The 15,792-nt window shown below is 33.9% G+C and overlaps 1 protein-coding gene across 10 annotated transcripts in view; it reads left to right on the top strand.

Moving 5' to 3' along the window:
• LRRFIP2 (LRR binding FLII interacting protein 2) overlaps window positions 1–15,792 on the top strand; it is a 57,692-nt gene that overhangs the window by 40,816 nt on the left and 1,084 nt on the right. For 6 of the 10 annotated variants that reach the window (XM_062569509.1, XM_062569508.1, XM_062569504.1 and 3 more), the window contains 9 exons: window positions 4,228–4,398; window positions 5,030–5,122; window positions 8,070–8,162; window positions 9,932–10,033; window positions 10,281–10,413; window positions 11,761–11,810; window positions 13,285–13,405; window positions 14,345–14,424; window positions 15,316–15,420. In XM_062569509.1, the coding sequence (XP_062425493.1) occupies window positions 4,228–4,398; window positions 5,030–5,122; window positions 8,070–8,162; window positions 9,932–10,033; window positions 10,281–10,413; window positions 11,761–11,810; window positions 13,285–13,405; window positions 14,345–14,424; window positions 15,316–15,420 (948 nt within the window). The remainder of the gene's footprint in view (window positions 1–4,227; window positions 4,399–5,029; window positions 5,123–8,069; window positions 8,163–9,931; window positions 10,034–10,280; window positions 10,414–11,760; window positions 11,811–13,284; window positions 13,406–14,344; window positions 14,425–15,315; window positions 15,421–15,792) is intronic. The other 4 variants (XM_062569507.1, XM_062569506.1, XM_062569511.1 and 1 more) reach the window with 1 other exon arrangement.

Raw genomic sequence — 15,792 nt, 5'->3', positions numbered from 1 at the left:
TTCAAAGTAATTAGAAGAAAAATGGGATATGGTCATGACAAAGACCTTAACTAAGAAATTAAGATTCTAGAGCTTCCAGCTCCAGAAAATACTGAATTTTATAAAAATAAAACCAAAGTGATACTTCTGAAAGATGCACACACATGAATCTGAGCAGGCATATTAGTTGCAGGAGAATATAATGTTTTTGTGTATCATTTGTAGACTGCCATAAAGGGAGAATTTTTTTTTTATGTTCATGGTTTGCGTTCTGATTATCTTTTAGTTTTTCTAAGTGAAAGATTAGTATTTTCATTAATAGGTTAATGAGATTTTTGTCTATATTTTAGCTTACTTAAATTGATAGGCTTTTCTTCTCTAAGTTTCTACTCAATTAGCAATTTATAGTTAATCTAAATTGCTATTATTTTCTCCCCTTGTTGAAGGGAAACTGGATAGAGCAAATGATGTGGCTTACAATATCTTTGTAAGAATAATTGTTCTGCTGTCTTTCCTGTTATCAGACTATGAATAGTTCTGTGTAAAAGTAAAGACTTCTAATAATATTTTTTGTATATCCAGATAGAGAATGAATTTAATAAATACTACTTGCCACTAAATGGTGTAACAGTGATTTATTTAATGGCTTCCTTGAATTTCTGTGATTAAATAACATATTAAATGGCGTAGTAAAGAGAGAATATATAACTTGAGCCATACACTGTAGCAAAAATTGTTTCCTTTCTAGACGATAAGTAACCTTCTTTGAGTCTGATACTCAGATGAAGTACATCTTTTTTCATCATGTTACTATATATTAAATGCATTTCAAAGAGCAGAATTGTTCCAAGCTTTTCTTTGCTAATACTGCTGAGTTTTAGTGCTTTTAAAGTTTTTCTTAACAGGTTTGAGGAAGGATTGCAAGATTTATGGAAATAGCTATGATTGTACTAACTTTGAATTAAAAGAGGAGATTGCATCATAATTTCAAAATAGCTCTAACTCTGATGTTTATGCATGTTCGCCAGCATCTCATGACTGATGCTCTGAATCATTACTAATGCATTGCTATTGATCGTGATCAATTACGGTTTCCAAAGAGTGCAGGTATGCAGTAGTCACTAAGATCTTGATGTACACTTGGCTGGCTGAATTGGTTTATACTATTGTTTTAAATTTTCATTAATAATACTAAATAATGCGATTGTAAGTTAATTTGCCTTCCGTGGAGACTCTTTGGGGAGCCCTTCTTTCTAATTAGTAAGATACTGCCCTCTTCTCAATGACAGCTTTAGCAGTTTTGTGTTGCATATGTTAAGAGTTACTAGGATACCTGCTGCATTATACTTTTTGTAAGTGTTTTCTCTGTGATTGAATAACAGTGATCTGTAGTCATGCTACTTGCCTATCTCTGTGATTGCTCATCCTCATAGTGTGAAGAGTGTTTCTTACCTGGCTTCAAACCTGCTTTATGTCAGCAAAGTGTAGTATGGATAATTCTGACTTCCAGTTGTTCAAAACTTCTGATATCTTTATATGCTTCAGTTTTACTGACTCCATCCATCTTCCTTTGCATCAACTAGAAAGAAACCCTTTTTCTTTCCTCAAAATTTTTCTTCAGTTTATGGAACACCTTCTCAATCATTATTTCTTGCCTAACTGAATCTACATGAAATTCTTGCAGCATTGGGAACACATGCAACTCCTCCTCAGAAAGAAGGAACTATTCCAAAGAAGGCTTAGCAATGTCCCAGTTTTCTTAACTGGTCTGAGACACTTAGATAAAGCTTGATTTCTTTTTCAGAAGCAATTTTCTCTTCTTTTTCAGAACTAATTTATTCCACTTTTGTAATTTCAGATTTTTCCCTTAACTTGTTGGTGAATTAATTTTTAATCCACTCTTTCTAGCTTTGGTTGAGTCTCTCTGTTTTGGGTCTGTTAGGTCTCTGTTTCTCTGATTGTCACTTTTTCTTACGATGCTTGTTGATGACTAGCATCTTGGACCATACAGTGCATGTGGCATACAGAGTGAGGTGGAAAAAATGGCTTTGTTTAGTCTTGAGTAAAGAAAACAAAGACAAGGAGGTCTTATTGCTGTTTTAAGTTACCTGATGGGAGAGTATAGAGAAGAACTGGGCTCAGGCTTTTTCAGGTGCACAGCGACAGGGCAAGAGGCAACAGACACAAGTTGCAGAAAAAAAAAAATTCCAGTTAGATCTCGAGATAAAAACTTCTTAAAGGAGGGTAGGCAAACACTGGCACAGATTGCCCAGGGAGGTTGTGCAGTCTGTATCCTTGGAGATGAGCACAGTTAGCTGGACAGACCTGTGAGAGCCTGATGTCAGTGGGCCCTATTTTGAGTAGGAAGTTGGACCAAACTGCATCCAGAGATCTTTTCCAACTTAAATTGCTCTGTGGCTCTATGCACCATACATACAAAACAATCAATAACTACACTGGCATTTTTTTTCTAGTTGTATTTTTGTTAAATCTTGTATATTCTCATAAAAGGAATATAGAATTCATTTTTTCCACCTCCATTCAACTGTCCTTTTAAAGTCTTATGAAGGTTCACTATCTCTGATGTTTCACGTTTTACCAGTCATCACAAGATTTGTTGTGCTTACCAGCTTACCAGCTGAAGCAGTGTTTTCTGTGGTTTTAATTTATAACCTAAGAATTACTTGAATAAACTTACATATGATCTCTATTTTCTTGTCTCTTTCTTTTTTGTTATTTGTTATTCACTGTTCTCTAGATCTAATAGCACCTTCCTTATCTTTTTAATTTTTACGTTTTATGTCTCTTCTGGTCTATATGCTTTCTGGACATGTCTTTAAGAAACGGTTTGGGTTTTCTGGAGGTTCTAGAATAGTGCTTCTCCACAAAATTACAGAATTCAAGTAAGGGAATAGGGAGGTATAAATATTTTGAATTTGAATTTGAAAAATTATGAAAGAGAACTTGTAATTTAAGGACAGTATATTCAGTGTAAATACGTATTATAATGTGGAATAGGGTTTTGGGCTGGAGAAGGTTTTTTTTTTTTTTTTGTTTTGTTTTCCTTCTCTTCTCCCTTAGGAAACTTAGTTTGTCACCACCCCATCCCCAAAATCTGAGTTCTATTGTTCTGTTTTCTGAAAGAAAACAAGTCTAGTGCCCTTCATGTGCCTAGTGCTTCTAGTATCTTGATGATACATACAATTAAACGTGGAAGGTATGCTACCTGTATCTTCAAAAAATAAATTATATAAAATACTAGAAGATTTGTAATAGGCTGCAGACCTACTTTGGAAAGGAGGTGGTTTAATCTTTTCCAACTCTAGATTTAGGACTCTGTAAAACTTAATTTTTGTATTTTGAAAATAGTGCATATTGCAATCGCTGCATATTTAAAAGTACATGGAATAATAGTTGCTTCAAATAGTTGACATTTGCTGCAACACTGGAACAAGTAGGATAAAATCATTTCAGCAGATGCAAGAGATGATAGAATTGGGTAAGTTAGCAAGGCATATTGTACCTGCAGGTAGAGAAATCAATTAGGTGAATCTTGATATGTATTATTATTTCTCATAATGCTTTTTTCTTTAAAGAAGTTTTGCCATTTGAAAACTTTTATTTGGGGTAGGGATGGGGAGGAATATATAGAAAGCATCTTACTGTGAAATAGAAAGACAAAGAATCTACTTAAACAGAGCTCATTTATTAGTATTACTGGAAAAAAAAGAATGCGACTTCATTAAAACTTCAAACTAGAACTAAATTAATGAGAGTTGTGTTAAAACGACTCTTAGGGTTATTTCTGTCATGTCTTTTGTCATTTTTTTACTTGTCTGATTTCCCAATATGTCAGATTTGTTGCTGCATTCTGGAATGTTTTCTCATGCATGCATTGAAAAGACAATAAAGCTGTGATATTATTTCTTTGTTCCTGTGAGTTAGTAAAGTTATGAAGATGGCAGAGTAGAAAATGCAAGTAGAATATTATTTTGTAATTTTCATATATTTGCTGTCATACCTTTTCATTGCTGGTTATAGCAATGGAAATATGGAAATAATGAATAATGAAAATTGACCATGACTTTATTTCTCTAAAGGAAAGGCATGAATAATAGATCATAGACAAGGATGTTTGCATCATTCTGCTGTATAACAGATAGGACACTTCAATGTTGTTATGGTATGATAACTTTATAGCGATTTATCAGAAAGTTAGACTAATGTGAGCCTTTCTGCTATCTGTAGGATTCTCTAGCTGAAGTTGAAGAGAAGTACAAGAAAGCTATGGTTTCCAATGCTCAACTAGACAATGAGAAAAACAACTTGGTTTACCAAGTGGATATTTTAAAGGATGTCATTGAGGAAAAAGAAGAACAGATAGCAGAGTTCTACAGGGAGAATGAAGAAAAGTCAAAGGTACGTTTTTTTTTTTTTTTGAGGATTTTTTTTCTTCCTAATTATAGAGATAAACTATAGAAGCCTGTATTACTTAAAAAGAAATAGTCTGAAACCCTTGTATGGTTAGAAAAGTGTGTCTATCTTAGGGGCTAAAGCTCTTGTGAGTACTGGATTTTTTTTTTTTAAACAGACTGAGAAGCTATTTAAATGATACAAAACACTGAAGATGGAACTTTCTGTTTAAACAGGATTTATTCCATCATTTATACTTTCTTAGAAATAAAAAATCAATTTGGATTTGGCAGCTTTTTCCATTATTTAGATAATTTAACATATAAAAGTATAGCTTAAATTGAGTATTTGAATCTGAAAGGGAGAGAGAGGCTGAGTGTTTCTCTTATTATGTACTTAAACCTTTTTGACATCTTTTCTCTTTTCCACTCTAAATATCACTATATAAAATGTTCCATGTAGTAAGTATCTGGAGAGCTAACTCATTCACAGAATGTGTGAATTTTAGCCATTAGATAGTTTGAATTTCTTAAATTGTTGCAGTAATGTTATGTTAAGTGATACCTTACTTTTTGTTTATTGAATATGTGTATCAAACCCAAAATAAATCATGACTTCTGACATTTATTTAATTTAGGAATTGGAAAGACAGAAACACACGTGCAGTGTTCTACAGCATAAGCTGGATGAACTTAAGGAGGGTCTTCGGCAGAGAGATGAATTGATAGAGGTATGTTCATATGAGATAGTGTATGATAAAATTTGTGCAAACATGGTACAAGATTTGCATCAGTACAGTCTTTCTATACACAAAATGAACTTCAATATCAGCTTGGACTACTTAAAAAAAAAATATTTTTTTATTTTAGTGAGACGAGTTTAAGCTATTAACTCAATTTATGAAGTTAAAAATATCACTACAGGATTTTCAAAAGTATACTGCATATTGTACAACTTTAATTCATGCAAGAAACCTGATTCTATCATCAGTGTTCCCTTTATTTTTTCCTCTTTGTGAGGGCAGAACTAATGCCTATATGCCCAAAATCTCTTTAGACCTAGCTGGAAGTTCTGATGCATTGATTGTACCAAGTACTCTTCTTTGTCTTTCCCCAAATTTTTGCATTTGAGTTATTCCAGACTTTTGTGAGCATCAGCCATTGAAATTTGCAGTAGTTAATGTGGATTTGCTTTGCAGTCAAGCACAAATGTAGCAATACTGGTTAGCATGTTACTAGTCATAACCATGTTACTGGATTTTTTTGGAGGGGTGTTTTTTTTTTTTTTTTTTTCTACTTCTCTTCTAGAAATAAATCAATGTGACTGAGAATCCCAGAGCATTTTAATTTTAAAATGGTCCACAAAGGTTTATACTCTCAACAGTATTTTGGTGTCCACTTCCAGCTGATTTTACCAGTACTATAAGTCAGAGCTCAAACAGTACTTTTGTTTTCCCGCTACTGTTCATTTCAGTAGAAATTGAGCGTGTCGATATCTTTGATATAGACCAAAGATTCTACTACGTGACTCTTTAAAAGCTATATAATATTGCATATTATTGGCTGACTTCTTTTCCCCATCAGGTTTTTATACTATCCAGACAGTAGCTCAGTGAACTGAAATAAACAAATAAAATAAAAGTTTTTTTTAATGTCCCATAGCAGTTATTGTTACTGAGAAAATGTTCAGGTGCATGAGCTGGAGTTGGTGTGATTCTCCAGCAGAAGACAAGGAGTAAACATTGTGCAGCAGATTGACTATTCAACACACATGCTGTGTGCTACCAAAGCAAACACTCCAGACAAATCTGTTGTGTATTCCCGACTCATTCATCTTAATAAATGCATACACAACTGGAGTTGAAAGCTTAAAGTCTTTTTCTTGACAATGAAGTCAAAGAGAATCCAGAGCAAGTGACAGAGCTTCAACTAGAACATGCAGAAGTTTTTTGCTTGTCAGCATATCAAAGTCATGCAACCTCTTCAAGTGTACCCAAATAAATCTGGGTAACTTTTCCAGATTTAGCAATAACACATAACCTAGCTGAAACCGGTTATGAAATTAGTTATTGACGAGACATTCTTTTCCACTCCCAACTGTAAAATTAAGTTCATTTTTGGAGAGGAAAAAAAATTAGGCCTAAAAATCCTTATGTTATCTTCATGCATAGTTGTGTGAACATAACAAAGAATATTCATGGGGAAAGGGCAAAATGCAATTTTAGTCAGACAAAAAATAGGACCGTGTTTGATGTATATTAATACAATATCTGAAAGGAGTCATTAGGCATATTTCAGTTTCTGGATGCTTGATGCAAACTTCCTTTTTTAAGAACTTCCTTAAGGACAAATTTCCTTCTTTATACTTGCAGGAAGATTTTCTGTTTTGTAGAATGCATTAATAAAACTGCTTGTCAACACAAGTGTAAAAAAGTGCTAATAAAAGTGCTTTTGCAGGGTTTTTTTAATATCCTCAACTTCTAAAATACTTGGTATTTCCCTGGACATAAATTTGCAGTATAAGTAAGGTCTTATATTAATACTATTTTTGTTTATAAAAACTTCAGTATCAACTGATAATGAAAATTCTGCATTAATTCATATTTTATTACTAACATGTGTAGTCTCTTTTGCTGTTCTTAGGAATTTCTGTGCTAAATAATGCTGAATATTGCAACTTGACTTTTCTAAATTGTGTATGAACTGCTGATAACTTGTGCTCCTATTGCTTGGAGTGGCAATGCTTTGAAAGCATACTAGATAAAGAATATGTCATCCAAGCAATATCCTCCTTAGCAGTACTCAGTCTGTGGCGTGTGCATTGGTGGCTTTTTGTTTTGAGGTGTTTGTGCATATCAAACAGCCAGCTGATCTGGTTGCGCTATTCATAGCATCTCAACAAAATGTAGTCAAAACCAACGTCTTTTCTGCTCCTAAGTTAGTTTTGTTAACAGTTATTATCTTGTAAATATTTATACTTTTATATCTAAATATATATGGCTGAAAGATAGCTTTGGTTTTATTTGATCACTAGAAGATGTTTGATTATATTTTTGACATTACTAGTAGACAAATTTAAGGAAGGCAACTACTGGCTAGAAATCAGTTATTTAAGTTTCTTGCATATATACACTATATTATAAAGATAGATTCTGTGGCAATTAATTTTCTAATGTATTTCAATAACTTAGGCAGATGAATATGAAAGCCATTTATATGTATATATACTTGTGGCTCTACTTCAGCATTTATTCCATGAACAAGATTGTTTGCTTTCTAAATAGCAGGATCTTGGGGAAGTCAGGGGTGGGAGAATCACTTCCATACAGTACTTGATGTTATATGGAAATTACCAGAAGATAGTTATTTTTCTAAAGAAAAGATGTTATTCTCAGTTTGTGATGGAAGCTGTTACTAATGAAAAATAGTTCTAGTTGTAGGTAAATTCTCCTATTAACATTAAGTGAGTAAATAAAATTAATTACAGTTCTGCATGAATTTTAAAGGAAAATTCCATGTTACACTGGGTCACATCCCTTTTCTTTAATGTCATGCTCATAAACTCTTTGGTTGACTTTTACTATTTACTTTCCTTTGTCTATTCAGACATTTTTTCCGCATTTCTTTACTTGTCTTTCTTTTTCTTCTTTTGTTCTTTCTTCATCCTATTTGCTACAGGAGAATCAACGAATGCAGCAGAATATAGACTGCATAACCAAAGAGGTGTTTGATCTCCAGGAGACAATTAATTGGAAAGATAAAAAAATAGGGGTATGAAAAAAATACGGGGGGAAGGTGTTTTTCCAGTTTAGAAGTAGACTGGTACTTTTTTTGCCTCTCCAAGGAATACTACGTACACCAAAGAAATGAAGGCCACTTCTATTTTAAACATTTAAAACATTTTTCAATCTTTCTCACCTTTAGAGAAAGAAAAATAAAGCAGTGAGCTGATTTTAAACATGCTTACAGAGCTTAGGTGTCCTGATCTGTATATATTTTTTCCAATAACTGCTCTTGCAGATCTTGCAGTTGCTCTTGCAAGTACAGTTACTGCAAAGTCCACGTTATATGTAACAACCTCCAAGACTACAAAATCTGTCAGTGTTGCAAAAGTTTTTCAACATTGAATAATTACTTATTAATCTTTGGGTAGATAGATGTGTGGTTATATTAGCTTCATTTCTTTCCTCTATCAAAATTTTCTTTTTCAAAATTTCCAACGTTTGTGTGCAGGGAGAGGATAAAAAGTATGTTTTGAAAAGGTCAGCAACATCACAGGTAATTCTGGCTCCCTGGGTTCAGTCTCTCAAGTGGATGATGTTGTATTTTGTTTCCTGCTATCCTTTAAAAATAAATCATGTCTTTATTAGAACACAAAATGATATAATAACTAAGGTTTTTAACACTGCTTATAACATAGTTTGAGAGCTAATGTGTGTTAGGAAATAAAAGGACATCTTATACATTCTTCATGAGGTGACAGCTAATGGTTTTTCATGTGTTGAACTGTAATTATTTTGAAATGTGCAACTGCATATTTTTAAAAATTTCTATTGAAATTAACAGAATAATGCATTAAAATATTGCTTTGATATATGCATTTTAGACAACTATTAAAATTCAGCATATTGCAATTGTTATGTGGAGCAATTACAATACAAAGTTATTCACCTTCGTTTCTTTCTTGGTATCAGTCTATTCCTAAACATTTATGCATGATGCAATGTTTATTTAATTTTCTTGGCAAAATATGTGATAAATTTTTGCAACTTCTGTATAGTCAGGATTATTTTTAATGCATGCAATATGAAATTTGACTGAAATACTGGGATGCTGCCTAATCAGGTAAAAATGTCTGATTAACTCCCAGGCAGCACAACTGCAGTATAGGTGTGCAAACCCATCTGTGTTCGTATTGTGCTTTTAGCTGAGATCCTTTCTTGCACTAAGATAGTGCTGCTGGTGTTTGGTGCTTTTTTTTTTTCCTTCTAAAAATGATTTTTTTTAGTACAGAGTGGCTATAACACTTAAGCAAGTAGTAAGCAAGCTAGTTGTTATAAGTGGATGACAGGCTTATAAATTCAGGTTCTTTTATGAGGTATGATTCCTACTTTGTGTCCTTCAAAAATTAGAAATAGTTCAATAGATGTGATGTTTTAGGATCTTTGCCAGTTGAGATGCAGCAAAATTTAATGTAGCCACTCTGTAGCCAGAAAGAATAATAATTATTTACTCTTTTAGTGTTCAGTTTAGTTAATCAATCTGCCAAAAAACAATCTACTAAATGGACATCTACTGTAGAATCTACTAAGACCCAGTAAAGATGTCACGAGAACTATGTAGCAGTGAGGCTAGATAGGTGACTCCATGTAAAACATAGTTATTAGTTATATGTTTATATGTATTAATAGTTTAAATACCGCTTCTGATTTCTTTGCTTTTATTCAGCTCTTTGCATTTATTTGTAGAAGATCTCTCTGCTATCTGTTATATGCTTTTTCTCTGTGCCATTCTTTTCCTTGTCATCTGCCTGAACCCAGGCCCTAGAAAGACAGAAAGATTACTTTGACTGCATTAAGAATGAGCGAGATGAGCTCAGAGAGGAGTTGGCTGACCTGAAGGAAACAGTGAAGAAAGGAGAGGTATGTCAGTAGCAGCTACTTGTAGTAACAGAAATCCAGGCATGGGGGATGAAATCAAAGTCAATGTAAAAGAGGAAGAATTGTTACCACTCTTGCACAGCCTCAAAACCTGATCTTAGGGTAGGTTAAATGGAGCACTTTGGTGTCACTGTTTCTATTAACTTGAAAAGCCTTTTAAAAACTCTGCTGTCCAGTTGTATTTTAGTGCTGCTCTTGTATGAATGCAGTATTTCTTTTGTGTTTTTAGAAGCATGGATTGGTTATAATTCCAGATGGCACACCAAATGGTGATGTAAACCATGAATCAGTGGTTGGTGCAATAACAGTTGTATCACAGGAAGCTGCACAAGTCTTGGAATCTGCTGGAGAAGGACCCCTAGGTAAAAATATCCTAAAATAACTTAACTTTAAAGAGTTTATGAAACTTTTGTTTGCCTTCTGTTCACACTAAGTTGTGGTTTACAGCCACAAAAAGACACCTGTGATGCTTCTGAAATACTTGCTACACTATGAAGATTTTGGGTTTTGTTGTGTGTGTGGGGTTTTTTTGTTTGTTTTTTTTTTTAACATTGAGTAAACAGATATATATTTCTTTTGACTAAATATAATGGAATATGCCAGGATGTTTGTAGCTGATTAAATCTCTTTATTAATGTTGGAAAAATGTGTAAGAGTAGCCTAAAAGTATAGGATGTAATGGGTTTTTTGATTAATGTTTTGCATTGTGTTTCATAAGAAAACATTTCTTTAAAAATATGTATAATTAGTGAAAGAAGTTCCACAGAAAATATTCTTTGCCCTTCCTTGAACTTTTCATTGCATTAAAAAAAAAAAAAAAAAGCTACAGTACTTTAAAAATTAAGTGATATAGGTCACAAATTTACTTAAACCTATTTTTTATCCTTAAGTGAAACAAGTTATCATGCATATAGTCAATCCCTTACAAAGCTGTATTAGTTAACATGCAAGGAAACATCCCTATAAACTTGTATATATTTACATATAACATAGTTTAATATTTTTATTTTAAATAGAGATTAGACTTGATGGATGTTCCTGATGTGATTCCATAACAGTGAAGTAGTGAAGTGCAAATGTTGTCTTTATGCTTTGTTAACCTCAAAGTAATACTTTTTAAGTGAGCTGCTCTAATCTCATCACTGAGTTGTCTGAGAGAATATTTTGTAGCTGTTATTGGTCTTCTGGATCATTTAAAAAATTAAACATTGCTTTGGGCCCTTTCCCAAGTGCTCTTCTGTGGTTTGAGAATACAAATAATAATAAAAGTTTCTGCAAACATATGGGAAAATTTAGTGTCTTCCCTGAAGAGATAGCAATCCTTAAGAATAAAGCATAAGGAGAAGCGTATACAACCATTAAAAAAAAAAAAAAGAAAAAAAGCACTGTAAATGGCTGGCTTAGCTATTTGATCAAAACTGTGTTTTATTATCCAAAAATAATCCTCATTTGACCCTCAGTTGTTAGTGAAGGCTTACTAAACTCAAAGATCCTGTTTTTAAAAGTATTATACTAATAAATAGTGAATTAAATATTTTTCCTTTTTCTGCTATTAACTAAAGGCTGATATATTAGTTAAGATATCAAGGTATTTTATTCTCCTCATGTTATTAACTTGGTTTGAAGAGCATTTTACTTTAAAAATTAACAAAGTTATGAGAAGTACCTTTTTACTTACAAATTTCTATGATTTTTTTAATTGGGTTTAGATGTCCGGCTACGAAAACTGGCTGAAGAAAAGGAGGAGTTATTGTCCCAGGTAAAAAAAAAAAATAATAATAATAAAATAAAAAAATAAAATAAATTCTGTAAAAGGATATGCAAATGTATCCTCAGTGTGTCTCCCATCTAATATGCTAATATGCTAACAATAATACTAATATGCTAACAATATACATTAAGTACCAAAGTACTTAAATATTTAAGCACTAATATAAAATATTCTATTGCCAGCCTGGCAGATTACCAGAAATTACCAGCTCTATAAGTGTCCTTATCAATGTGACATTGATCTGGGTTGGTAAAGAATCCCCATTTCAGAGCCTGGTTAGCTGAAATCTCACTTGCTCCTGCCTCTGCTTTTTATGCTGCCACAAGGAAAAAAAAAATGCTGTCACAGCTAAAAGAGCTTAGTATACATACATAAAGTGTTATTCTTTTCTTTTGTCCTATGCCAAAATACTACATCAAGTGAAATGATATTCTTGCAAGCTTAAGAGTCTTTTCCTTCCAAATTGCTAATTGATAACACTTCTTTCATCATTTCAATTACTCAGATGGAAAATTAATATTATTAAAGTATTTGTATTTTAATGCAATTTAGTATAAAAAAGAGAGGGCTCAAGAAAACAGAAGTTCAGGCTTTTGTTAAGAATAGCATCATATCTGTGCATCTAGTTAAATACATCACAAAATTAAAATGGTATTGTCAACATTTGTTTTTGCTGTTTTAATTTTAGTGTATTGCTGAATATCAATAGTATTGAATTGGAACTATTAAATATTTTATAAGTGTATTTGTAGGTGTATGTGTATTTTAATGGACCTTAACTTCTGTTACGAGATTTGATTTGTATCATAAGTGGGAGTTTTGTAAATACATACTCCCATACTATTGATCTGTAGGGCAGTATTTTGATGAGAGAGAGTCAACAAACAATTCCCACTCCTTTCATGAACTCCAGATAGAGGACATAGCTGAGGAATCAATGCTTCATGACTACTGGAAAAATCCTGAGACAGCTGCTGTAGCATAAAGCAAACAGCTTAGGACTAGCATACAGCACAGATTTGTCCAAAACCATTACTTCCAGGCAGAACAAAAGAGGACCCTCAAAAAGCTGTGGGTTATTTTTTCTGTAAACTCACTAGGATATTGTTGATAATCTTCATAAGTGTTTAGACTGTAAAAAGTATCTTTTGGAAGAACTTCTAACCTAAAGCTTAAGTCCTTTGTTTGAGCCTCCTGCTGGGAAGGCAGCTACGTTTGGGTTATGGGGTTCTCCTGCATTGCGCTGAGGCCTCTGCAGTGCTGACTGAAGCGGTGGGTTTGGTCAACGTGTTGCCAGGCCAAAAGGCCTGGTGCAATGGGGTGACAATAAGACTGCAGCCACCAGCCTCTCATCTAGAGGCATCTCGCGACTGCTCTACCATTTTGGCCTGTTGAAAGTTTAGATATGTGAGAACGGAACTTCTGGAAATTGATTTTTCACAAGAGAACACTTCTGTTTCAGGTTAGAAAACTGAAGATGCAGTTGGAAGAGGAACGACAGAAATATTCTAAAAGTGATGGCACAAATCCTGATGTAACAGGCTTAGAAAATGGTTCTGACTTGCAGCTATTTGAAATGCAGAGTAGGTACACGGTTACTGTTCACATGTATTTTTCTTGTGGGAAGAGGAAACACAGACTCTTTGTACTATCTTTCCTATATGGTTGTGCAGTAGTAGTTTTATGAGTGAATTGATCATTGAGCAGTTAGATTGGTTGTTAAGTCTCTTCTCAGGAAATTTATCACTGTAGAGTAACTTCTAAAAAGCCTTGTTCCTTTCAACTGTTGCTTTGAATAATGTTCTGGGAAGTTATTTTTTAGTTGACAACTGCATAGCATGGGTGCCAATACTTGAAAATTGAAAATACTTTAAATTTTGTTCTTTTTTTCAGATGATAGGATTTCAGCTGAATATTTTGAATGTTTTCTTCCTGAAACATTTTGTTGAACCTTTATACAAATTTAATCTGAGAGTTTGCTATTCTCTGAAGTAAATCCTCAAAATTTATTAAACTTTAAGACAACATTCAGTGTTGCTTCATACAAGCACTAAACTGCTTTCCACTCTGAGCAAGCTATTTCTACAGCTGAAAGTGTTACTCATCTGACAGATTGTCAGTTAATAAGCTTTTTGCCATTAGCTTGAACAGCACTGGCAATATGAGCACTGAACAGTAACATTAAAATAATGGCAAAGCTTCCTTAGAAGCTCATTGTCAAACAGGTTCAAGCCATGCACTCCTTATCATTCATATGCTTTTCCAGATAGACATCCAGATAGACAGTAAATATCGCTGGTATTCTTTCTGTTGATATCTTGACCCAGTTTGCAATGCGTTGGTTACTATGTTCTCTGTTGATTTTGTTTTTATGAAGAGTTTACGGATCTACATGTCTTGTCTTAATAGTCCTGAATATAGGTTCTGATTAAAATAACATTTTTAATGGATTCGAATTTAACTGAGAACTGCCTGTTCAGAGGGTTGCATTGAGTAATGTACTCCTGCCAATTTTTGTCTAGGAGATGCCAACAGACAAATTAGTGAATACAAATTTAAGCTTTCAAAAGCTGAACAAGACATAACTACCTTGGAACAAAATGTAAGTATGTGTTTCTTCAGATTTACCTATATTATAACAAATAACACTTGATCTGCAGATTTTTACAAGACTTTTCTCAAACAAAACATGAAAATGTATTTCATAATACTGTTACTGTTTGTTTTGTAGTTTACAGAGAACAGCACTACATTGGTCCTTGTTTCCTTTTTCCTGCAAATCAGCCCTTGGTACAAATGGGATTATAGTTCAGCAATTCTGTAGATCACTTAAAGATTATAGTTTGAATCAAAAATCCACTGTTGGTTTTGTTTCTGTACTGTGCTGTTCTCCAGCAGTGGAGTACTAACGTGACCTATGGATTTGTGGGGCAGGGAGACAAGACACAAAACAAACTAGCAAGTGGGCTTAACACCAGCAAATCCCAGCCATACTTTGTCTCAAGTCCCCTCTGCACAGCACAACTGTGCCTGAGCTGTCTCCTTTCTGCTTTGTACCTTTTCTCATAGTCTCTGCTTTTCAGCTCTCCAGCTTTTGTTTCTAACCCCGTGTTTTCCCCAGTTCCAGGTTTTCTGTTCAGCTCCTCCCTGCTTAAATTTCTCTGTCTTCTGTGCTCTTTCCTGTACTCCGTTCCATTCTCCACTGTTTCCTGCCACCCTTACTATGCAGTGAAGGGTACTGCAAGTTTCTGCCCTCAATTTATTCTGCTGTTTGAATATTTGCTGCTACTTTAAAACCCTCTCTTTGCAATCATGAGTGCCGCCAACACATTTTAATCTCTTCTTTCTTGAGGAAGGTTCTATGGATAATTCTGAGGATGCCTCCATATAGTGTCTTCTGGAAAGGGAGGAACAGCTCATGGCAGGTGAGCTTAGGGTAGAGCACCCTGTTACAGAATAGTAATTGCTCTTTTTGTCTTATTTGGGTTTGCAGATTGGACGACTAGAGGGACAGGTTGCAAGATATAAAAATGCAGCAGAAAATGCTGAAAAAGTGGAAGATGAACTCAAAGCTGAAAAGAGGAAGCTTCAGCGAGAGGTAAGTTCTCAGAGCTGCATACTGCTTTCAGTCTTGAGCAGCTGTCTTTTGTCTTGAAGCTCTCCCTTATTGTAATATTCTCTTACACCTTTAAAGTGTTTTGGAACAGCCTCTGAGTGCATCAGTGTTGCCTTCAAAGGACAACAATAGCACATGAAGTACTGATTACAGTTCAACACAGTATTTCCTTGAAAGGCAGGATCTGAAGTTGTATTTTCTTCTGAATGTATTATTTTGACCTATTCTTTTCATAAAAATTACTGGGAAGCCCATCTTCCCTATGTCAAGTATCAGCTTGAGGAGTTCCCAGCAAATGCACTTCATAGGGAGCTGGAAAGAAGCTGTACTTTGCTGCCAGTGAGGCTTGCTTAG

The sequence above is a fragment of the Rhea pennata genome, chromosome 2 (assembly GCF_028389875.1).
Source record: "Rhea pennata isolate bPtePen1 chromosome 2, bPtePen1.pri, whole genome shotgun sequence".
In the NCBI taxonomy this organism is placed as follows: domain Eukaryota; kingdom Metazoa; phylum Chordata; class Aves; order Rheiformes; family Rheidae; genus Rhea; species Rhea pennata.
Note: the sequence above shows the minus strand (reverse complement) of the source record. Positions and strands in the feature narration are given on the sequence as shown.